Source organism: Cyclopterus lumpus, chromosome 15 (assembly GCF_009769545.1).
Source record: "Cyclopterus lumpus isolate fCycLum1 chromosome 15, fCycLum1.pri, whole genome shotgun sequence".
Classification (NCBI taxonomy): domain Eukaryota; kingdom Metazoa; phylum Chordata; class Actinopteri; order Perciformes; family Cyclopteridae; genus Cyclopterus; species Cyclopterus lumpus.
The window spans coordinates 9,905,232-9,927,149 of NC_046980.1; the positions used below are offsets into that span (position 1 = coordinate 9,905,232).

At 42.0% G+C, this 21,918-nt stretch overlaps 2 protein-coding genes across 5 annotated transcripts in view; one reads left to right on the plus strand and one right to left on the minus strand.

The window, feature by feature from the left end:
- Positions 1–19,287, plus strand: slka (STE20-like kinase a). Of its 4 annotated transcripts, XM_034552571.1 has the most exons (20): positions 1–603; positions 3,261–3,425; positions 5,487–5,535; positions 6,040–6,189; positions 7,066–7,138; positions 7,464–7,658; positions 7,889–7,970; positions 8,138–8,269; positions 8,401–9,609; positions 9,698–9,828; positions 10,373–10,496; positions 10,935–11,114; positions 12,985–13,077; positions 14,320–14,391; positions 15,434–15,563; positions 16,121–16,245; positions 16,334–16,528; positions 17,052–17,177; positions 17,409–17,522; positions 17,657–19,287. In XM_034552571.1, the coding sequence occupies exons 1-20, from the start codon at positions 454–456 to the stop codon at positions 17,801–17,803; spliced, it is 3,642 nt and encodes a 1,213-aa protein (XP_034408462.1). In that variant the 5' UTR covers positions 1–453; the 3' UTR covers positions 17,804–19,287. The 4 variants fall into 4 exon arrangements, with proteins under 4 accessions (XP_034408462.1, XP_034408463.1, XP_034408464.1 ...); XM_034552572.1 differs by lacking the exon at positions 14,320–14,391; XM_034552573.1 differs by lacking the exon at positions 12,985–13,077.
- The window catches only part of LOC117744363 (collagen alpha-1(III) chain-like), a 23,003-nt gene continuing 19,858 nt past the window's right edge, over positions 18,774–21,918 (minus strand). Inside the window, exons 52-57 of the mRNA XM_034552575.1 lie at positions 21,685–21,828; positions 21,404–21,598; positions 20,814–20,978; positions 20,594–20,674; positions 20,409–20,492; positions 18,774–20,321 (exon numbers count right to left, since the gene is read on the minus strand). Of these exons, the coding sequence (XP_034408466.1) occupies positions 20,272–20,321; positions 20,409–20,492; positions 20,594–20,674; positions 20,814–20,978; positions 21,404–21,598; positions 21,685–21,828 (719 nt within the window). The 3' untranslated portion in view covers positions 18,774–20,271. The remainder of the gene's footprint in view (positions 20,322–20,408; positions 20,493–20,593; positions 20,675–20,813; positions 20,979–21,403; positions 21,599–21,684; positions 21,829–21,918) is intronic.

Below are 21,918 nucleotides of genomic sequence, written 5' to 3' on the forward strand. Positions count from 1 at the left end.
GTTTACGTTACGTTGGCTAGCTTGTTGACGGTCCGCTAACTTATGTGTGGTCAGTCGACCGAAGTATGGGGATCATTTGACTCTCCGGTTTTTTAACTCGCGACCGTTAAACGATGAAAACTGCCGCTTCGAGTGCGATTATTTTATAAAAACGGAAATGCGATACCTGTGCGTAACAGCGAACTCCTTCTATGTGTCCCTCATCCCCTCGACCAGCGTCATGTGAACGCAGCTAGCTATGACGTGACTATGAATAACAGCCGTCGGGTGAAGTTTTAATTGCCATTATCGGAGCCGAATGGCTACAACGGCGCATTGTCCGCCTTCTTTTGACGCCTGCATGCTGTGATTTCGAACGGTCGTCTGAGCTCCACGTCGGGGAGGGGGAACCGCTGTGTATTGTGGGCACAAATTAACCGAAGACGCCGCCGCATCTACTGCGCATCCGAAAAGATGTCTTTCTTCAATTTTCGGAAGATGTTCAAGTTGGGACCTGACAAGAAGAAGAAGCAGTACGAGCATGTGCACAGAGACGTTAACCCGGAGGAAATATGGGACATCATCGGGGAGCTGGGAGACGGAGCGTTTGGGAAAGTGTATAAGGTAACGTTTTTAAGTTAGCTAACGTGTTACATCCGCCTCGGGGGGTTCTAACCGATGTCCGAAGACATTCGCTTCCGCTGTGTTTCACTTCGTCGCATGGGGTTTATAAGATCCTGGACGCATCATCTGGACCAGCAGACCTCTCGGTGACGGAGCGTGTCGAGTGCACGCTGTGACTCGTGTAACGTTACTGTACTTTCTTCCGGTTGAGGAGACGTAAAGAAACGTGACCCTTTTTGAGAATGTGTTGTGGTGACACCTACAAAATATGTCAATGGCATTTTCTCCCATGTTGGATGTTTAACGCAGGCCTTGTAAATGTGACTTTGCTGTGTCATTGAGTTGCACTTGGCCTCAGTCAAACTGTTGAAGGTGTGGTTCACCGCCAGCAGAATAAACATGGCCACACAAATGTCAACAGGTATTGTCTCAGGTTGCTCTGAGAAATCAGAGGACACAGATAAATAGTAACACAAAATAATAATTAAAAAAAACATCAGAGCAGGTGCCTTTTTAAAAAAAAAAAGTCAAATGTACTATGTTTATGCTATACTCTGTGACAGGTGCACATGTGTGGATGTGAACATGTTGGGAATGACTCAATAGTTGTGTCCCTTCAGGGTACTATCGACACATGAAACATGAGGTGGATTCCATATCCGCATCACAAATACAGTATAATGCTATGTGATGAAAAACCCTCAAAACTGCTTGTGGAGTTTTTTTAACGTTCAGTTTTTGAGATAGTCAGAGTGCCAGAGAGGGGTTTATTTCTTCGGTGGTTATTTCTGAGGCGGTAGATTGCTGTGTTTGAATTACAGAGCAAGCACCACCTGCAATCTCAGGTGACCTCTCCAGGTTATCTGTGTGTGAACTTGTATTGGGCCTACAACACTTTGAAAAGATCAACGACTAGGGAGGAATTCAGATCTATTCATACACCTGTATTTGTGTGGAGATTAAAAACTGTCTGGTTTTATTTTTGTTGTTCACTTTAAAAAAAAATATTGTTATCAGCCTCCTTTGAAACAACCTTCAAAAAAGGATTGAGACACATAATACAAATCTGACACAAACACCTATAAATGGTAAATGTAGGTAGTTTAGTGGAAATTTGTTTCACTTCAAGCTCCACATCTTCATCAATTCAGGACATTTACTATGTATCTCTCTCTCTCTCTCTCTCTTTCTCTCTCTCTGTGACTTATATTGTTCCTTCCTGGAATGCAGCTATAGATCCAAACAATCTTCATTTGCAAGTAATAAAATAATAATAATAATGCATTCTATTTGTAAGGCACTCTTCAGTCAAGAATCTCAGAGTGCCACAGAGCCAGTACATAGTTAAAACTAACTATAATAAAAAAGGAAAAGTTGACAAGTCTTTATTAACTAACTGTGATGACAGCCAGTAGATTCTATAATGTCTCCTATAACTTAAGTTGTAGACAAATTCACTTTCCAAGGTGTCGACTGCCTGTTCACTTCCCCCACACAGCGGAAGGACTTGCTCTCGGCAGGTCACATTACTAAACGCGTATTTCATCAGTTATTTCATGGCTGGCTCATTTGGGCGGGGTGACAAATGTAGCCAGCAATGTGTGAATCAGCAGTTTTGGGGAGTGAAAGAGAGAAGAGTCCTGAAGGCTTGTGCACATCAGCACGTAAACATAGGTTCAATTGTGCCTTTTAATTAGTGAAAAGGAGTGCCATTTGTACGGACTAACTGCTTGTATGATCCCTTTGGCAAAGCCTGTTAGTCACATCAGTCAGAGGGACATTTGTGTATTATGAGACACATATGTCCTTTTGCAGTGTGACTACTATACAGCTGGAGCAGGGTGTTATTCATCCTTATTACAACTATTCACATTCAGGCTGGTGAACTTATTTGCTAGTCTGAAAAAATAATTTCGACAAAGTGCAAGATTGTTTTATTCGCTATTATGAAAAGAAACTCTAATTTAATCCCTCGTTTAGTATAAACGTCATCGACATGATCGCTGAAGGCCACAGGCTCCGTTTGAATAACGTTTGAAAGCCTCTTCATCCAAAGTTAATATTGTGCATATGTATTAGTGATGACCTGTGCTAGACAGGCGTCGGCCAGTACAAAGGGAAAGAGACGTCAGAACTGTGTAAATATAGTGTGTGACACACTCAGCAGCAGTTGGTAGTACACCCTCCCTTTTCTTTTTCCTCAACTCTCCAAGATTGTGTCGGTTTCCATGAACATCAAGCCCAGAGCTGGCCTTTTAAAATAACCTCTCATCTCATCGTTTCATGGATGTGGTGTCCTTTTTCCTATTAGTCCCTTGAGTACAGCCTAACCAGGAATGAAGGTTTGAGGGCATGTGTTACCAATGTAGATGAGCATTGATAATTTCCTTTCCAATACACCACAACATGTTATTACAACATCTCTATGAAATGTATTTCTAGAGCTATGGCCCTCTAGGTGCTACACAAGCCATAAAGTGCTTCAGTGTTCATTGCTCTCGCTCCAAACGGCTATTGTTTTAAAGGAAACTGTTAGCGTTGATGGATGGATCAATCTACAGCACTGCCACCGGTAAAGTAAGCCAAGCTGGTCAGAAACCATGTATTGAACCGCATGCTCCATTAATATGAGCCTTTGTCGTCAATGTTGCTTTCAGGCTCAGAACAAGCAGAATGGGACCCTCGCTGCTGCCAAGGTTATCGACACGAAGACAGAGGATGAACTGGAAGATTACATGGTGGAGATCGACATTCTGGCCTCCTGCGACCATCATCACATCGTCAGACTGCTGGATGCTTTCTATTTTGAAGGCAAACTATGGGTAAGTAAGCAAGCGCCTGACTCAGAGGACTGTTTTGCTGTTGATTTGAGGCCAGGGAGACACAGAGGCAGTGAACCAGTCACGCATGGAGACACACAAATTCATCACAAGGCACTATTCGTTATGCTGCTTCTCAAAGGACTCTTCTATCATTCGATTAAGGGGTGATAGTAGTGCAACGTTTTCCCAGTTGCCTACATTTGAAGAGTTTAAAACGGATTGTGTGAAACAGTGAAAGGCATGACGATGCTGAGGTCACAGGCATATGTATTCCTCATTGTGACCTTGTTCTTACCTCCTGCAAATCTTAAACAGTGAATATTGTTTCTTTTAAAGAGACAAAAGAGTACAGTTCTTAAAACACATTTTTTAAAGAGTCCTGCGTCTGCTTCCTTATCAGGCTATTTCACTGTGTGAGTTGAGTCCCAGTGCACTTTTAATACATGGTCAGTGGCTCTCATTCTGTGTGCGGTGAGAGGCCTCAGAGCAATTAGGTCCTGGCAGGTGGTGTCATGTGACTGTCCCTTGTGGACTGGCCACATCTATTGGAAGATAATGGAGTGGTTTTGGTGGCTGGAGAAAGTGCCTGAATAATTCAGAGCGGCATGCAGGTTGTCCCTCCGGCCCCCGTCTATAAGCAGCATGATGAACGTGTACCTGCTTCTGCTTTGCACATCATGTTGGGTGTTAATGTTCATCATCATCATCATCATCATAAAAAAAAATAAAAAGAGGATTTATTCACATGCGTGATGTTCAATTTAACCTGAGATTAAGAATAACAGAATCAATGTAAACTACAAGCGAGATTTCAATGGAACAATAAGTGTTATGCAAAACAGGAACAACCACTTGGTTTCTCCTCTTTGTTTGAGTCTCTAAATAGAAGGTGGCGCTCAGTTGCAGCTTTTGATTGATTTTCTTTTCTCTATCATCTGATACCAAGAGCTGTCAACTAACAGGCGAGTGTCAATAAATATGAAGTGGTTGTCGGTTACATTACATCTGCTTATAAAACTGAGATCAGGAGCTGGGCGTTTTAGATCTCTATAACAGTCTTAGGGAACGGTGTCATGTTCATCTAATGCACTGCGGCTTCAGAGTTTACTCAAATGTGCTCCGTGAGCGGATGAATCCATAGTTCTCTTATGTGATCAGGTGAATTGAGGAGTGTATGATGAAATATCTGCGATTTGAGTCTTGTGTAGCCACACACAAAGCATTTACACCCTCAAGGATAAGACTCTATTTTGTAGAAATTGGCTGGCCGACGCACCTTTTGCATAGAAACCGTGATGTGCATCGTATAGAAACCATAAGGAGATGATCCCATGCCCTGTATCCAGCTGGCAACGCAAAACTATACTGATATTTTGATCCAGCAATCTTTCAAACATAAAGATTGTCCTGAAATGGAAAATAAAATATATGTCGTTACACAATGCTCAGTATGGCTTGGTAGTGTCTGATCGATTTGCTTCTTGGAATGTCTGACAGCGTAATCAATAACATAGAAAAGAGGTTCTGATGTCTTTCCTATAAAGTAGGGGGAGACAATAATAATAATTAAATGTCTTTTAATGTAATCATATATGGAGATATCTTGATACACACTTACGTTGTCTAAATTGATAATTACAAGCGCATGCTCCTTAAGTCTTTCCGAAAATATGATGAAGTTCAGTTAAATAAACTATTGTCTTTAATGTAAATATGAAAATACTCCTGTCAAGTATTTAATTCACAGCATTATACAACAATAGGCTTAACCATGTGGTTATTTCATATAGACTATTTATTGATCTCCCAGAAAACATGCTATATTGTATGTATGTGTGTGTGTGTGTATATATATATTCGGATATGAAATGACCTATATGGTGATGGAACATTTGGGCCATATCGGCCAGACCTACTATAAAGGTCATGTTGTTCACCTACCTTGGATTGCACAAGTTGTTCCTTTTAAGCAAATTATGTGCTATGGATGAAGTTAAATTGGGGCCCCATTGCATGATAGTAAATATTACTTTTTTGTTCCAATTTGTTTCAACATTTCAGATTCTGATTGAGTTCTGTGCGGGTGGTGCAGTGGATGCCATCATGCTGGGTAAGTCCCTCATTTATTGCAGAAAAACAAAAAAACACTATAAAGTTCTGGAGTTTTTTTCTTTGCTCCATCCTCAAGTGCCAACTCCTTTTTGTTGTTATTCCATCCAGAAACCTCCTCTGTGGGATGTTTCTCCCTCCCCTGTTCCAACTGTGCAATTATTGTAGCTCAGATTTCAAGGAGTGGTTAGTCCACTTCTGATGCCTGCAGTTTCTCCTTCTTATTTTAAAGCTTGAAGAAACACCTCTCCACCTTCTCGTACATGTGATTTACAAAGAGGATACCCGTTAATTCCCTTCACTGTTGGATGTTGTGTTCTGCTCTGTGGTCTGACTCACCTCAGACAAATCCCTTCCCTCAGATTTGTTCAGTCATACATACTGGCTGGTGTCAGGGGAGAGTTTTGCCTTTAGTTGCTATTCAGTCATCACATTTAATCACAAAAACGATATTAACCGTAGCCGTAATCACTGATGAATTTATTGCGTGCATGTTTATCCACAGAACTTGAGAGGCCCCTGACGGAGCCCCAGATCCGTGTGGTGTGTCGCCAGACTCTGGAGGCCTTGTCTTACCTCCACGAGAACAAAGTCATCCACAGAGACTTGAAGGCCGGGAACATTCTCCTCTCTTTGAACGGAGAAGTGAAGCTGGGTAAAAATCGATCATCTTTTGCTGCTGCGATGGTCTTAATATTTCTCTAAATATGAAGGGATTATTCACTCATATTCCAGCTAAACACACATTCAGAATACTACACAGAACATTAGCTGATTCCTTGTTGATGTCCATCTCAGATGTCCTCGGTGGCCACTCTGAATCTTCCTGCAGGACCAACGCTAATAGGCTTAAAAGGCTAATTAGTAAAGTCAATTGTGGATCCCTTTAGCATCAGTGCTGTGGCAACCAGCTGAGCTATGTGACTTTTGGGATAATAGTGCGCACGACTGTTTACAATTGTTAAACTTTGTAGAACTGTAATGAGTAATGAGTCATTCATGCAGTAAAAAGAAAAGTTAGGAAACAAAGTGACGTCAACTGTTTTCTGTCGCCCCAAAAGAGATAACTTTGAACTTGTTCCATAATATATTCCAGAAGTAAAAGTATTCATTTTTCTGCTCATTTCCATAGCTGTTGGCACCCTGATGATTCATATTCTGTAGGCAGAGGGTCATGGCGGATCCTGGCAAACAATAATTATCAAGCAGTCACCTGGGCCTTAATGATAGAGCTTTCTTTCCCTCTAATGTGTGCTTACTGTAAGTGATGGAGGGGAAAGAGAGAGAGCAGTCTGAAACTGTTTCACAGGTAACAGAACTGCCGCGTCGTGATAAGAATGGAAGATTAAGGTTGTACTTCCTACTCATGAGGTTTATATTCTAAAGGTTGCAGCTGGTTACAAAATAATTATGCAATACCTGGGTGACTCGTGTAGAAATGCCATATATGTTATTTTCTATTGTCTATGGAGTCACTGTTTAACACAAAGTATTATACAGTTTAAAAATAATCATTAATTTCTACTTTCAGCTGACTTTGGGGTGTCTGCTAAAAATACCAAGACTTTCCAGAGAAGAGATTCTTTCATCGGCACTCCGTATTGGTGAGTCATTCAGGAGAGCTTTTACCCCTTTTCCATCAAAGCGTGTCTGACAGCTGTGATTTTTCTTTGCTGTGACACAAGCTGTTATGGAATGTGGAAAGGCCTCATTCAGCAATTTAGACACCGTTTGATGACCTCAGCTTTAAATACTAAATAGGCTTTCAAATCCCTGGCCAAAATGCACATACGTGCTATTTTATTGTCTTTTTACCCTTGAAGAGTGGAAAGAATTGACCATCAGGGATCAGGAAGATATCAAAAAACACACTTACTCGCAAAATTAACTCCATGCTAATTACAAACCCACTGACTTCTGATTTTGCAGGATGGCCCCAGAGGTTGTAATGTGTGAAACTTTCAAGGACCGTCCGTACGACTACAAGGCCGACATCTGGTCCCTCGGAGTAACCCTCATAGAGCTGGCGCAGATTGAGCCACCGAACCACGAGATGAATCCCATGAGAGTGCTGCTGAAAATAGCCAAGTCCGAGCCACCCACACTCATGCATCCCTCTCGCTGGTGAGATGGAGCGCTGGTGATGACTAGAGAGGTGGCACTGGAATGTTTCCAGATTGGAGATAAGGATACATTGACTGTTAAATGTGTAAACGCTTAGTGGATTGTTAATGCTTAACTGAATCGCCACAAAGCGAAGAATGCTATTAATTGTATTTTGCAAAGCAGGACCAAGGGACACTCAATTTGTTCCATGTCCAACAGGCTGATTCTGTTTTATTTATTCTTGAAAGGTCACCACAATTTAACGACTTTCTGCGGAGAGCGCTTGATAAGAATGTTGACAATAGGTGGGGCACGCTGCAGCTTCTACAGGTGAGCTGGCCGACTCCATTCGCTCCCTACCTCACATTACGCAATCACACATCTACTTGGCCTACAATTATGCCCCAAGAATACATACACGACTAAATAGTCGTTTTCAATTTGTTCTGATATTGGATTCAGATGTATACTTTTTGTGTCCCTGTCCATCTATGTAGCATCCTTTTGTCACCAGTGTAACTGACAGCAAACCTCTCAGGGAGCTCATAGCTGAAGCTAAAGCTGAAGTCACAGAGGAGATCGAGGATAGCAAAGAGGAGGAGGAGGAGGAAGAGCCTGATACACCTGTGGTTTGTAGCTTTATTGGTGTATGTATATTACAAGCATAATAGTAATCGACACTATATATTTTCAATGATGTATGACTGGTTAATATCTTCATTAAAAACATATTTTTATTCTTCTGACTGTTTTTGCTCAGGCGGCTCCTGGGCACAAGCGAGCGCCATCAGATGCTAGTGTGGCCAGCTCAGAGGAGGACAAAGTCCCTCCGACTTCTTCCACGCTGGAATCTGTTACAGAAAAGACGGAGGCCGAGCCTGCTGAGGACCGGATCAGCGACAAGCTCTCTGATGAAGGACTTGGAACAAGTGAGGTGGACAAGAATGAGGAGGAGAAACTCAACGAGGTGTCTGATGCCAGTAATGAAGACCTGGCCGCTGGGTTAATAGAGCCCACCAAGGACTTATTCTCACAAGATCCTACAGAGCCTACTAGACCAGAAGATGGTCAAGCTGAAGAGATTCCTGCTGAGCCTGCAGTGTCACAGCCAGAAAAACCTGAATATACAGTGGATAGCCAAGAACCTGAGGAGGAACAGAAGCAGACACAAGGAGAGAAAACAGAGGATGAGCCTACTCAAGTTATAGAAGAAGAACAAGCGCCTGAGGAGGTGAAAGAAGAGGAAGAAAAAGATGCTGGTATAGAAAAATCCAGAGAATCCCAAGATGCACCAGACAAACCAGAATCCATATCGATGGAAGTGGCTCAGGCAGAAGAAGAAGAAAGCAAAGAGCCAGATGAGGCCCCTCAGCATAACTTGACAGAACACAGAATAGAAGACTCTGCTAATGGCACAGATGTAAATATACACACGCAGAATATAGAATCAAATGTAGTAGACACAAACATAAATGGAGACACAGACACAAAGTTGAGCGTGGATGAGTCCTCCGCTGTTGTTCTGTTGGAGAAAGAGGATATAGAGAGTCAGCCAGAGGACACGCCTGAGGGTGAGGCAGAGCAGCAAGAGAATCGGACCAAGAGGGAGGTTGATGTGGAGGAACAGACTCCAACTGAATCCACAAATGCAGTCAGTGATGAATCCAAAGTCACCTCTGTGGACTCAGAACAAGTTGTCCCATGTAAAGATGTCCCTGTGAAGGAAGATGAGGAGAAAACTCCTCGTGCCGATGAGAGCACTTACCAAGACGCTAACTCTGTACCAGAGAGTGAAACGGATTCAGAAAGCAAGATCGAGCATGGAAGCCCTGCTGTGATCAAGCCAGATTTGGAGAAGGACTCTGACTCTGGAAGCAGCTCTGCTGCTGATAGCAACAGCCTCGACCTCAATCTGTCCATCTCCAGCTTCCTGTCAAAGACTAAAGAAGGGGGCTCTGTGTCTATGCAGGTAATATAATATTTACAATCTTCGTTGTTAAATTGTCTGCACTTTTCTGATCATATGAGCCCCCAAAACCTGCCCGTTTTATTTGTAGGAGTCAAAGCGTCAGAAGAAGACTCTAAAGAAGACGCGTAAGTTCATGGTGGATGGTGTTGAGGTCAGTGTGACGACGTCAAAGATCGTGACAGATAGCGACACCAAGAGCGAAGAGATGAGGTTCCTGAGGTACGTCTGCATCCAACCTGCTTACCCTCCTGTTGCTCTAAATATGTGACACGGCCTATTTAACACGCCTGCCCGAAATAGCTCTCGTTCATTTCACAACTCCCACAGAGTTTTACAAATGCCAGATGGGTTATCTCCTGTGATGAATGCTGGAGTATGTTACTGTCATCTCTATGTTACCTTTTAAAGACATGAGACATGCTGCGCTGAACGTTAACACACATGCTGTCTGACTAGACTTGATGTTGGGTTCATGGGCCTTAGTCAGTAATTCAGAGTTGGCATGTCTACTAATTCAAAAATTAAGAGACCATGATCATCAAAGCAGCTATTAAATATTCAAAGGACACTAATGTTGTAATTCATCTTAAATTGCATACTAGAAAGAGATAAGGGATAATGAAACAAACCATAAAATCCCATCTAAGAATTGAAAATAAAAAATATAATTCTGATCAAAATCCTGTAATATCAATGATGTTTACTCATTTGAGATGAGTTGGTAAAGTGGCCCCTCACCACAATGTGGGTGTTGTTTCCTTAGGCGGCAGGAGTTGAGAGAGCTACGCCTCCTGCAGAAAGAGGAGCAGAGGGCCCAGCAGCAGCTCAGCAACAAGCTGCAGCAGCAGAGAGAGCAGATCTGCCGCCGCTTTGAACAGGAAACGGCTGTGAGTCACGTTGTCTGTACCGCAGCGGTGCGATGTGTTATTTTGTTATTCGGCCAACTCCTAGGTAACAACCTGCTTCATCTCAAATCGTCCAGATTGTGCAAGCGCCTCCGTCAGATCTGAATCTGACAGCGGTGCTTGCATGAAGGATGTAGCTGGACACCAGTCAGCCTCTATCACTTACTGTAGTATACACTCATTTAGCACTTCTATCAGTGATGATCACAATATTTAAAACTTAAACTCGATTCTGTCATGCTGTCTTAAAGCCAAGTTGAAATGAAGCCACACCGATGTCTTTTACAATACATTCCCCCCACCCTAAGTAATCAAAGGCTGGGGTGTTGATATGTATTTATCTTATGATATGGGATCACATATAAACACTTTGTGATCTTGTCAGGCTGATGCCAGTTTCTGCTGATTCTGTCCGTGCAGGCTAAGAAGCGTCAATATGACCAAGAAGTGGAGAACCTTGAGAAGAAGCAGAAGCAGACCATCGAGCGACTGGAACAGGATCACACCAGCCGGATCCGAGACGAAGCCAAACGCATCAAAGCGGATCAAGACAAGGAGCTCTCCAAGTTCCAAAACATGCTGAAGAACCGGAAGAAAGAGGTACTGTGGTGCATGGCTGCTTCTGCATGAAGTGCTGATTAGCTCCTAACTGGGGGAGCTCGGGGTTGTAAGCATTTGCATGTCATAGATCCAAGCTGTTTACTGGTGCATGTGTTGAACAACTAAGCCGGTGGCATAATTGGCTGTGTCATATTATTCCTGAGGGAGCGGTGTGCCTTGCTGTTCCTGTACTGTATGTGTGCAAATGATAGCAACAGTCTGTGTGATCTTTCTCCTCGATGCTGCTAGCTCCATGTTGTCGTATCCATTATTCATCTGCCCGAGGCCTCCGGTTGCCTCCTATGCAGCACTGAGCTACTGAGTCTTAAGAGAACTATCTAGTGAACTATTTAATAAAAGTTCAGTCTTATTTTAAACGTTTACCTTATAATGCTGCCTTAAATGCTTTGTTGGGGGTTCTGGGGGCTTGCAGTTTTTGTGTTTCGCCTTTTGCAGCTTTTTTTATGGTGTCAGTGCCGATTGGAAGCCATTGTGTATTTGTGATGCCCGGTGGTGGTTGTGCTGCTTGCAATTTGCTGCCTGAGCCACTTGGAGTATACTTTATTGTACTTAAAGATATTATTGCAGGTTGGCTTAAAGGGGTTGCTTCTCAGCGATGTACTTTGTTGTGGTTGTTTTGCTGAAAATACAAGTTATTGGCTATTGATAAAATGCACAAATGTTAGACTTTTTGTAATTTGCAATGTTGTGCTCTGTATTGTGTACTGTTATTGTGTATTTAACTAACCATGTCCTTTTGTATGAGTGTCTTTGGTTGGCTTTGGTCATGGGTTGGCGGACATTTAAAGACTTTTCAGAGTGGTGTTGGGCTCATTTGGGGAAATTATAACAGCCTTGCATCAGAGTAGATTATATGGAATCATCTTTGACTTGTATATTCAAGGAAGTAGTATACACAGTCCACTGTCACTGCAACACAGATTGTTAAATTAGAAACAAGTACATAAAAAAAAAGAAATAAGATTGAATGAAAAGAAGAGAACACACAGGTTAGTGGCTGAAAGAAGAAGTTGTCTTTTAAAACGATAGGTGTATACCTTTTATGCCGCAATAACGCTTCCTCGATGGTAGAAAATAACAAGCAACCTCGACAAAAGCACCACCAATAGTGACTGAAGTGTAGGTGGTCCTACTCTATAGTCACTTCTCTCCTGTAGGACTGTTGGTTGTGTTCATGTATCGGGCCGAGCATGATTATTAAATAATCTTGGTAGTTGTGATATTTCGATACGCAGCCATATGTAAATAGGCTGTGAGGCAGTGGACTAAGCAACCCTATGGCCCAACTGTGCTCATGATAGTCCTTTCCCCTCTCACATTGTGTGGCCTAATGTACACACGCACACGGATTACACGACACAGGACCAGCTGGTTTAGTTTCGCCACCAGATTTGCATTAAAAGCTGAGTCTCTGCACACCAATCGGTCTTAGAGTCCACAAGTCAGGACTGTGAAACATTCAGACGTAGTGGTCACCGATGATTCCAAATCAGTTACTCTTATTTAATCGCTGGGGGCAAAATAATCACCTTGATGACTGAGGGACTTGAATGCAAAGTAATACAGGGCCAGCCGTTGACTAACATCTGCCATGTACCAGTTCATTTTTTCTTTTGACAACCTCCTGTTTTCACTCGTGCAGTTCAAACTTACAGTTCTGACGTGCTACTAATCAAAAAAAAAAGACTTAACGTCTAATAATTGAGCATGCTGACTTTGAATCAGTTGGTGGCTGGGTTCAGTATCTCTCCTCTCAAAGTGGGCAGTGCATGTCTTCTACTGTTGTTGGCCAGCTTTGTTGGCTTTCAAGACGACACAGAATCAACCAGTTTCTGCACATACACTGTAGGTCAAACTTGAAGTTGGACAGTCACCCAAACATATGAGAAGAGAGCTCATGAAACGCATAAAGGAGGACCTATCGTTCCTTAAGACCGCAGAGGTAAACCGCCACCTGCTGTCTCTTACTCTGTGAACGATTTCTCTCCTTCTCCTTTTCCCAACCTCTTCCTAACCCAATACCTTCTTGTAAAGTATTCACATGAACACAAACACATGAATTACGGGTATTGCTCGATACAAATCTGTCAACCCATTTTACCAGACCATTTAAACTGAGTGCATATGTGGTTTTATTAAGACATTATGGGTAAAGAGTCACATTAATGGGCATCACTGTTTAATGACTAAGATACATTCTCTGCTTCTGACCTTCTTAAATAGTTGCTGTTTTTCTTAGTCCACTTTAATAGTAAAAATGAATATCTTCGGGAATAAATTGTTGGTCCCACAAAACACACATCAAGGGTTTTGTGTGATAAATCATTTAGGATATTTATTGTCCAAATGTATAATCTATAATGAAAGTAATTGTTAGTTGCAGCACTAATAAAATTATACATTCTCTGACACCATTCTTTTAAAAAAAATGTTTTTAAACGAACCAGAAATGTACGATACAGAGCATATATATATATATATATATATATATATATATATATATATATATATATACTACAAATAGTAAACACCCCACAATGCAGTTCTTCACCTTTTTCTCCTGAGATTATGTATGTGGAAATAACAGTCATCAGTGCAAAAATTATGATAATGATTCACAAGTGTCCACTCTCAATTTACTATTTACCACAGAGTACCATTGAGTGTTTATCATGCAGTGAATTAATGAACAGGCGAGTGATTGCAGATGTGGCTTTTGTGTCCACAGTAGACATCTGTGCTGAAAGCCCTTCACATCTTTTACAAATCAAAATCGAGGCATGCGGCCTTCTTTTCTTTGAAAGGTAACACGTAGACACTCCATGAGCCAGTAACATGGACAGTAACAAAACTGCTTTTTAAATTATTTTTTGTAATACTTTATTTATTTATTTTTGCAAGTTGGATGAAGCTCAAGTGCTGCTTTTTAAGCATGAGAAGACCAGAACGGTATTAATAACTAATTAATTGACTTCCGCCTAACATTAAGCGACAACTGTGCTGGGCGCCTTAAACTCACCAAAGTTCTCAAAGGAGAACGTCTCTTACGTAACTTCAGAATCAGTGTGTGTGTGTGTGTGTGTGTGTGTGACACCCTGAACCTGCTGTGTGTGTGACACCCTGAGCCTGCTGTGTGCTGTCTGTCCCTGATCAGGATGAGTGCGCTGTGTGCTCTCCTCCACAGGCAGTGGCCCAGGTTATGATACAGTCTTTTCAGTTGTCCTCATGCGCACTCTTCAACGCTCAGATGCAGGATGTAAGTTCCCCCCGCCCCCTTCTCCACGCCCTGTTTCTATCCATCTCTGGCCCATACTTAGATGTGAGCAGTGACAGGATAGTCTGTGATAGTTCAGTTTTAAGAACAACACATGTGAGCATGGGCGTTGTTTTTCTTTTTGTGTTGCCATCACTGTGTTTGTGCGGTGGTTCTCTCTTTCTCCCCTCCTCCGTATTCTTCCTCCACCAATTCACTAATGTTCAACATCTAGTGTCTGTATTTTATCTGGCATTTGTATTGTATTACACCGCTACATTGAGTCTGGGAGTAAACAGAGCTCGTCCCCAGCGACGTTGTAGTCGTTGATCCCCTTCTGTCTGGATCCATGTTTGTCTCTGTCAGCCGAGGTCCAAATATAGATAGACTGCCCAAATTACAAGATGGATGTAGAAGTCACTGGTTTTGTGCATTATTTGGTTACAATATCAAATTGTAACCTTCCTTATTTGGAGTCAGCAGTATAATATTATTGTCTATTGTAGTTTTTTTAAATTATGTTTAATAATCAATTACACCTCATGATAGAGAAGTAGTAACAGTAACAGACAATTTGCCACCAGCTACATAGACTAAATATTATTTTTTTAAATTATGTGTAAAGATAGAAAAGAAGATTTAAATCAATAGATAATTCTGGCAGCTTATGTAATGAGTCATGTACAACGTAGGCAGAGCTCTGGACGGTGCGTGAACGCCAATGTTGTTGTCTCACATAAAACAGTGAATCTGTATCTTTACTGAACGGTTAACTTTTCTTTCTTTCTCTCTTCACCTCCATTGTGGATCGTTGCCATCCATGATCTCTGAGTGTCTCCTCTACTGACCCAGTTGATGATGTGACATCTTAGTGCTCTGTGTTGTTCTGACCTTGAAGTGGATGACTTTATTTCGTCATTTAGTTTCAGGCAGTTTTTTGATACTTGAGATATTGTATCGTGCTCTCTCTTTCTTGCTCTTTGCTGTCCCTCTGCATGATCATCTTGGCTTCCTCTCACCGCTCCTCTTCTCTCTGGCTCCTCAGGAGCAAGAGTTCCTACAGAAGCAGCAGCAAGAGCTGGACGGAGCTCTAAAGAAAATCATCCAGCAGCATAAACTGGAAATCACCACTATTGAGAAGGACTGCTTGAATCACAAGCAGCAGCTGATGAGAGGTAGGAGGTGGAGGAAGTGCTACTTGGTGGATTAAATCAAACCTTTTACTACAACGGCACATATTTACATTACTTTTTTCATAGCTTTGTTAAAGCATACCATAGTTGTTTTGCATGGGTTGATTTGAAGCATGCCGTTTATGTGCTGGTGAGAAACACGGCGACGCTTCTGGTTCTGATTTCCTCTCAACACATCTGAAGGCACCAAAAGCAGACTTTTGGTATTAATCAGTGCACTTCCATTCAATTTGAGAAATAATGTGACAGAATAACTCTCAAGCAACCAACTGAGCTCAAATATCCTGTGTGAGTTTAAGCGTAAGAGACAGACATGAAATCGAGCAACAACCCAAAAGGCCAGAAAAATAAGTCGAAGGGCCAGTGGGGCAAACGGTGTGTACGTACTGACTGTGACAAGCAGACTTGTTTCCTGTTTGTCTTGGTTACATAACTCTAATTATCACCAGCTAGCATGTATGTACATGTTCGGTCTCTCACACTCACGTGGCCTCGTGTGATGTTTTTGCATGTGCACGTGTGTGTGTGTGTGTTTGTAGCTCGAGAGGCGGCCATGTGGGAGTTAGAGGAGCGCCACCTGCAGGAGAAGCACCAGCAGCTGAAGCAGCAGCTGAAAGACCAGTACTTCCTGCAGAGACACCAGCTGCTGAAGAGACATGATAAAGTATGAGCTGGGAGAGAAATCTACTCGGAGTAACGTGTTTTTGTAAATAATGCTTCTGAACTCAAACCTGCGTGCGTGTGTTTAACAGGAGATGGAGCAGATGCAGCGCTACAACCAGCGGTTGATCGAGGAGATGAAGAACAAACAGACTCAAGAGAGGGTTCGTCTGCCCAAGATTCAGCGCAGCGAGGCCAAAACCCGCATGGCAATGTTCAAGAAGAGCCTCCGCATCACCGCCACTGCAGCTGTCACGCCCGAGCAGGAGAGAGAACGGATAAAACAGGTAACAGACACTGTGGACGTTTTACAATGTCTCCTTCAGCTTCACATTTCAGGAGAAGTGACGGAACGTGCACACTAAGAATGTGCACGAGCCAAAGTCATTCATCCCAGCCCATCTACAACTTTCAAGTCACCATTTCACAAGCTTCACATCGTCCTCAAAATTATGTTTCAACTTAGTTTTGTTCAGATAGGACCAGTGGAAGAACTCTTAAAACATAAAAAAAAAAAAAAGATCCGCAGCAATAAGTAAAGGGTAAAAATAGGGTGTATGTGAAAAAAGATATGATTTTTGGCTTTGCAATCAGTGTCGTACATGTTTAAAATCGACCGCTCTATGGCCGAGTCCCTCCCTTGTCCTTTTGCAGGATCACCACTCAATAGCTGTATCTGCTCGCATGGCCTGCAGCGCGAGGAGATGACCTTTCAAAACACAACTTTTCTGCAAAAAAAGACAACTCAATAAATAGCTTTCTTTGGTTTTGAGGTGCCGTTACAGCTGTGTTTTTGCCTGCTTGGTCCAGTTTGCTTCTCAGGAAGACAAGAGGCAGAAGAACGAGAGGCTCCATCAACACCAGAAACACGAGAACCAGATGAGGGATCTGCAGCTGCAGTGCGACTCAAACATCAGGGAGCTGCAGCAGCTACAGGTGAGCGCACAACAAACACACACAAACACACGCACCCACTTTATGAGTTTTAGACCACGGAGCTTGTGTTCTCATCTATGAGCACACTCTTTAATACAGTACCTAAATAGTGGACTGCTCCTATAAAAGGATCATTAGAGAAAAAAAGTCTGAGGAAAAGAATTAAAATGAGAGGAAATGTGTTTTTGATCTCAGCACATTTGTCCTGTGTTAACCCACATTTTCTTTCAGAATGAGAAATGCCACCTTCTGATTGAACATGAGACCCAAAAGCTGAAGGAGCTGGATGAGGAGCACAGCCAAGAGATAAAGGAGTGGAGAGAGAAGCTCAGACCCAGGAAGAAGGTATATTTAACGTCCAGTTACTGTTTAACTTCAGAGTTTCTACAGTCAGGAGTAAGAATGTCTCTGGTCCTCAATTGTTTGTGATATAATCATCTGTGGTCGACTCAGTTGTTTGTATCTGCTGCCCCCTGCAGGCGCTAGAGGAGGAGTTCACGCGGAAGCTCCAGGAGCAGGAGGTCTTCTTCAAGATGAGCGGCGAATCCGAATGCCTTAACCCCTCCACCCAGAGTCGCGTATCCAAATTCTACCCGATCCCAAACCTGCATAACTCTGGTTTATAGCGTCCGTCTGACTGTCTGTGCTACACAACAGACTCCTATCACTCGGCTGCGCTCACAGACTCTTCCTGGTGGAGCGACATGATTTCTCCGATCATTACTGATAGAAATGTCTTCACCGCTTTGATTCCACCATTAGTGAGCATGACGTGCCTACACACCGTTCCCCCACTTAATCAAACGTTTTTCTCAGCTATTTGAGAAATGTCCAATCATAATAATATGCACTTTTTTGAGCATGTTCAAATTTTAAAAGCCTGCAGTTGGTAGCGAAGGCCAATCATGTTGATCAGATTATTATAAGCTTCAGTATGAATGATCTCTAGTGCCTCTCATGTTCTTGTTTATCTGCATCTAGGGCCCTCCTTACAGTAAATACGCTTCCCCCTGAATGTCTTGCACTTAAATATCTGGTTATCATTTTTACCCACAATCACAAGATGTTGGGAGATTAAACTGACTGTGATCTTGTGTTGCTGCGTGCAAGGTAGAGCTGGTTCAAGGGAGATGGACTGAGGAGTTCTAGGTTGTTATGACTGTGTAGTCAAAAACAGCAACGCGTTGGGATCATAAAGGCTGTGAGTTCAAATTAAAAGGAATGTACTGTGTTTATAAATGATGAAATGTTACGTGTGTACCTACAAATGGTGTTTAATCAGATACTGTGCTTGGCATGAGGGTCTTATGATTTTACCACCCACGTAGTTAAACACAGAGGTGACCTGTTACTTCCTGGAGAGTGATGGAATACATACTATATGAAAACAAATCGCCTTGAAATGAAAACTAAAGGAATGTAAAGCTGTTTATTTGCACTGTTTTGCCACATGACCTAAAGAATCAATATGCAGTAGTAAAACAGTCGATGTATTATGACAGTGAGTCACCTTTTGTCTCAACCATTCAAACTCCAAATTTGCAGAATTGTCTTCTTGTTACTTTTACTTATAATTTTACTCTTTTTCAAATATGCCCTTTTTAGTATTTTATGATCGCATATAGTTTTCTAAACATGTATTCCTGAAATATCGATGCTGTATTTGCTCTTTTCTGACCAGTGTTGTGTGAAAGGTAAACGCTGTAACTGAGTGTCAATGTGTGAGACGACATTCTTCGCTGTATTTTGGGAGCAAAAGTGTTGATGGTTAACAAAAAGAGATTTCAAGACACCTGATTAGTATATTTTGTCGCTGCATATCATCACTGCATGTTATAATTTCTGTATTCTGACATTTTCATTGACTGGTGTTTTGTCATGAATGCTGGGTTTTTATTGGGGTTATTTGGAGATTGTCTGGTGAATTAAACCAAATGCCCCGTAGATTTCAAATATATTTTTTATTTGCTTAAGTTACAGCATTTCGATAAGTTGTCATTCTACCGCATTGAATATTCTTTTGATGTCAGATCAAATGTATTTAAAGTGTCTTTACGAATTTACTTTTCTTCAGTTGTAAATAAAATATTGACTGTTTTGGCATTTTAAATGTCTGGAAACACCTCGAGTGAAGATCAAGACTCCCAAGTCCAAAAATAGATTTATTTTTGTGTCTTTCAAATATATTGATCAGATGTCAATAAGTTCATTACGTAAAACATGATCTGGGAACATTTTATAATTTAATCCTTTCAAACACTTGGTATAAAGAAAATAGATAAATTTCAGTGCGCTCTCATACAAAAATATACAATCCAATCATGTCTTAGTGATTATCTTTCTTTCAACCATGCGACCAATGCTATTTATTTATTTTACCAACAAACCTTTCAAGTAAATCATCAGTCTTCACTACAGCAATATTTACTGTCCCCAAAGTCCCCTCCCTGCTGCACAAATGACCCTCACTCTGACTGGTAATGATGCATTCCTTTATATATTTAACAAATGTAAATTGTTTTGTAATTTGTTCGGGGTGAATGGATGACTAACAGGCTGGAGGTTGGCTACATTTTTTATATTAATTAATATGAAAATATTTAAGGGATTTATGAAACATTGAAGGGTTACCTTAATGCAACATTTAACACTAGTATAATCCACAATACAATATAATCCTCAAAAGACAATGAATAGAAAAAATACGTACACCAGTAGATCAAGTTACACGAGCAGTGGGAAAAGATGCAAAGTGCCATTTATAACATTATTCAGCTACTTATTGCCTAAAAAGAGATATTCTCTTAAACAAAGCGGCCCCTAGAAAAAACAATTTGATTGCAAGCTAACTTAGAAAAGTAAACATTATACACCCACATTTAAAAATAAAGTCTGTATGACAAAGACACTGCCCAGCAGCTAAATTTTTTAAAACAGTTTTAAAGAGCCTTATTGCGTTTTATTTTCTCAAATTGTCTTGTGATTGTTCTACAGCTGGCAACAATAAAAAAACGTTTTGACTACTTGTTTTGCTACAGTTTAACACCTAAAAAAAAAAAAAGATGACTACAAATAAATCGACCCAGTAGTATGTTTAGCCACTACTGGCGTGACGGCGATGGCGACGACCAACAATTTTCTCTCCTACAGTGGAGGAAAAAGAAATGCTGTTACACGTTTGAAACACTGGACATTTTTTAATGTGATTTAACAACATTTGACTGAAGTTACCTGCATCCCTCTTCTGCACTCTGTGTGGAATTTGGACAGTGTAGGAGCCGGGTATACCCGGTAAACCTGGGCGCCCGGCATCGCCTGCAAGCATAAGAAAATCTCAGACTTGCTCGTCTCAGTCACTTCACTAAAAACGTACTCTGGAAAATACGTTTTGTTTCATCGGCTCTGTTTAAATGTACCCTTTTCTCCTCTGGGTCCTGTGTGCCCTTGTGCACCCCTTGGTCCAGGGCCTCCGAGAGGGCCGGGGATGGTGCCGTACGCTGCGCAGGAGCAGGAGCACAGATTCAGTTGTGATGAAGCAACATTTTTCACACTACACTTACATGAGTCTGGTTTTTGTATTGCTGTAAGGTTGAACTCGATACGGTATGTGGAAAATCATCAACTCTGTATCCTCACTTCTGAAGAACTCCATGAGGTCAGCTGTGACGTTGCCATAGGAACCGATGACGCGGCTCTGACCAGCAGGTCCGACGGGGCCAGGTGGACCAGGGGGTCCTTGAACCGCTCTCACATTCCCCCTCCAAGGACCCTCAACCAGATACCCCTGCAGCAGGCCTTGAGCTAGAGGAGGGTAGATATATCACAGTACTTAAGCGACACTCATCATCATTGTTGGCCAGAGGAGGAAGGTGTACTCCGATCCATCACTTCAATCAGAAGTCTGACCCCCCTCAGACAAAATTGAGAGCGTCGGGCAACAATTTGAGCTCTGCTTTTAGCTGATATTTGTTAGATTTAGTGAAATGAGCAACATTAAACATATGCAGAATTCGCTATGAGCAACTCTCCGGCAAGTTCAGGAGTTTTCAGAAGTGTCTTTTTATTTGATTTATAAGCAAATCTATGGACGTTTATTGGCGACATCTGAGATAATGATACGCTCAGAAAGTGCAACATCCCCGAAGCATTATGGGAACTGAATATTTCTTTTCATGTTGCACTATAAATAAAGGCGAGATAATAATAAGTGTTTCGGGTCGACTCACTCTTGATGTAGTCTGTAACCTTTATGGCGACGCTATCGATATCCCTGGTCTCGGAGCCGTATCGAGAGTCACCCTGAGAGTATCTCTGGGTCTGCTCGTGGCTCTGGATGTAACCCGACTCTCCACGTTCTCCCTTCTGACCCCTCGGTCCTGGAGGCCCCGGAGTTCCGATGATGGAACGACGAACACCGTCACCTTAAAGAAAAAGTTAATTGGTGTAATCCGCACTCATCTCTGCTCACACGTCTTAAACCTGTCTGTGTGGGAAGTTAGGAGCTTACTGGTCAGATACTCTTGAACTTCAGCGCGGATACTCTCCCGAGGGAAGTTTCCATTGTAGGAAGTTTGTCCACTGCCTTGTGGACCCTGTAGTCCCTGAGGACCTCGAGGACCAGGAGGGCCAGGAACACCTCTGAAACCAGAACCTGAGAAGGATTCAAGTCAACGTTATTACCACTAAATTACTATGTGAATCTAAACCTCGAGATGTAGCCTCAAGACTTAAGACATCAAGT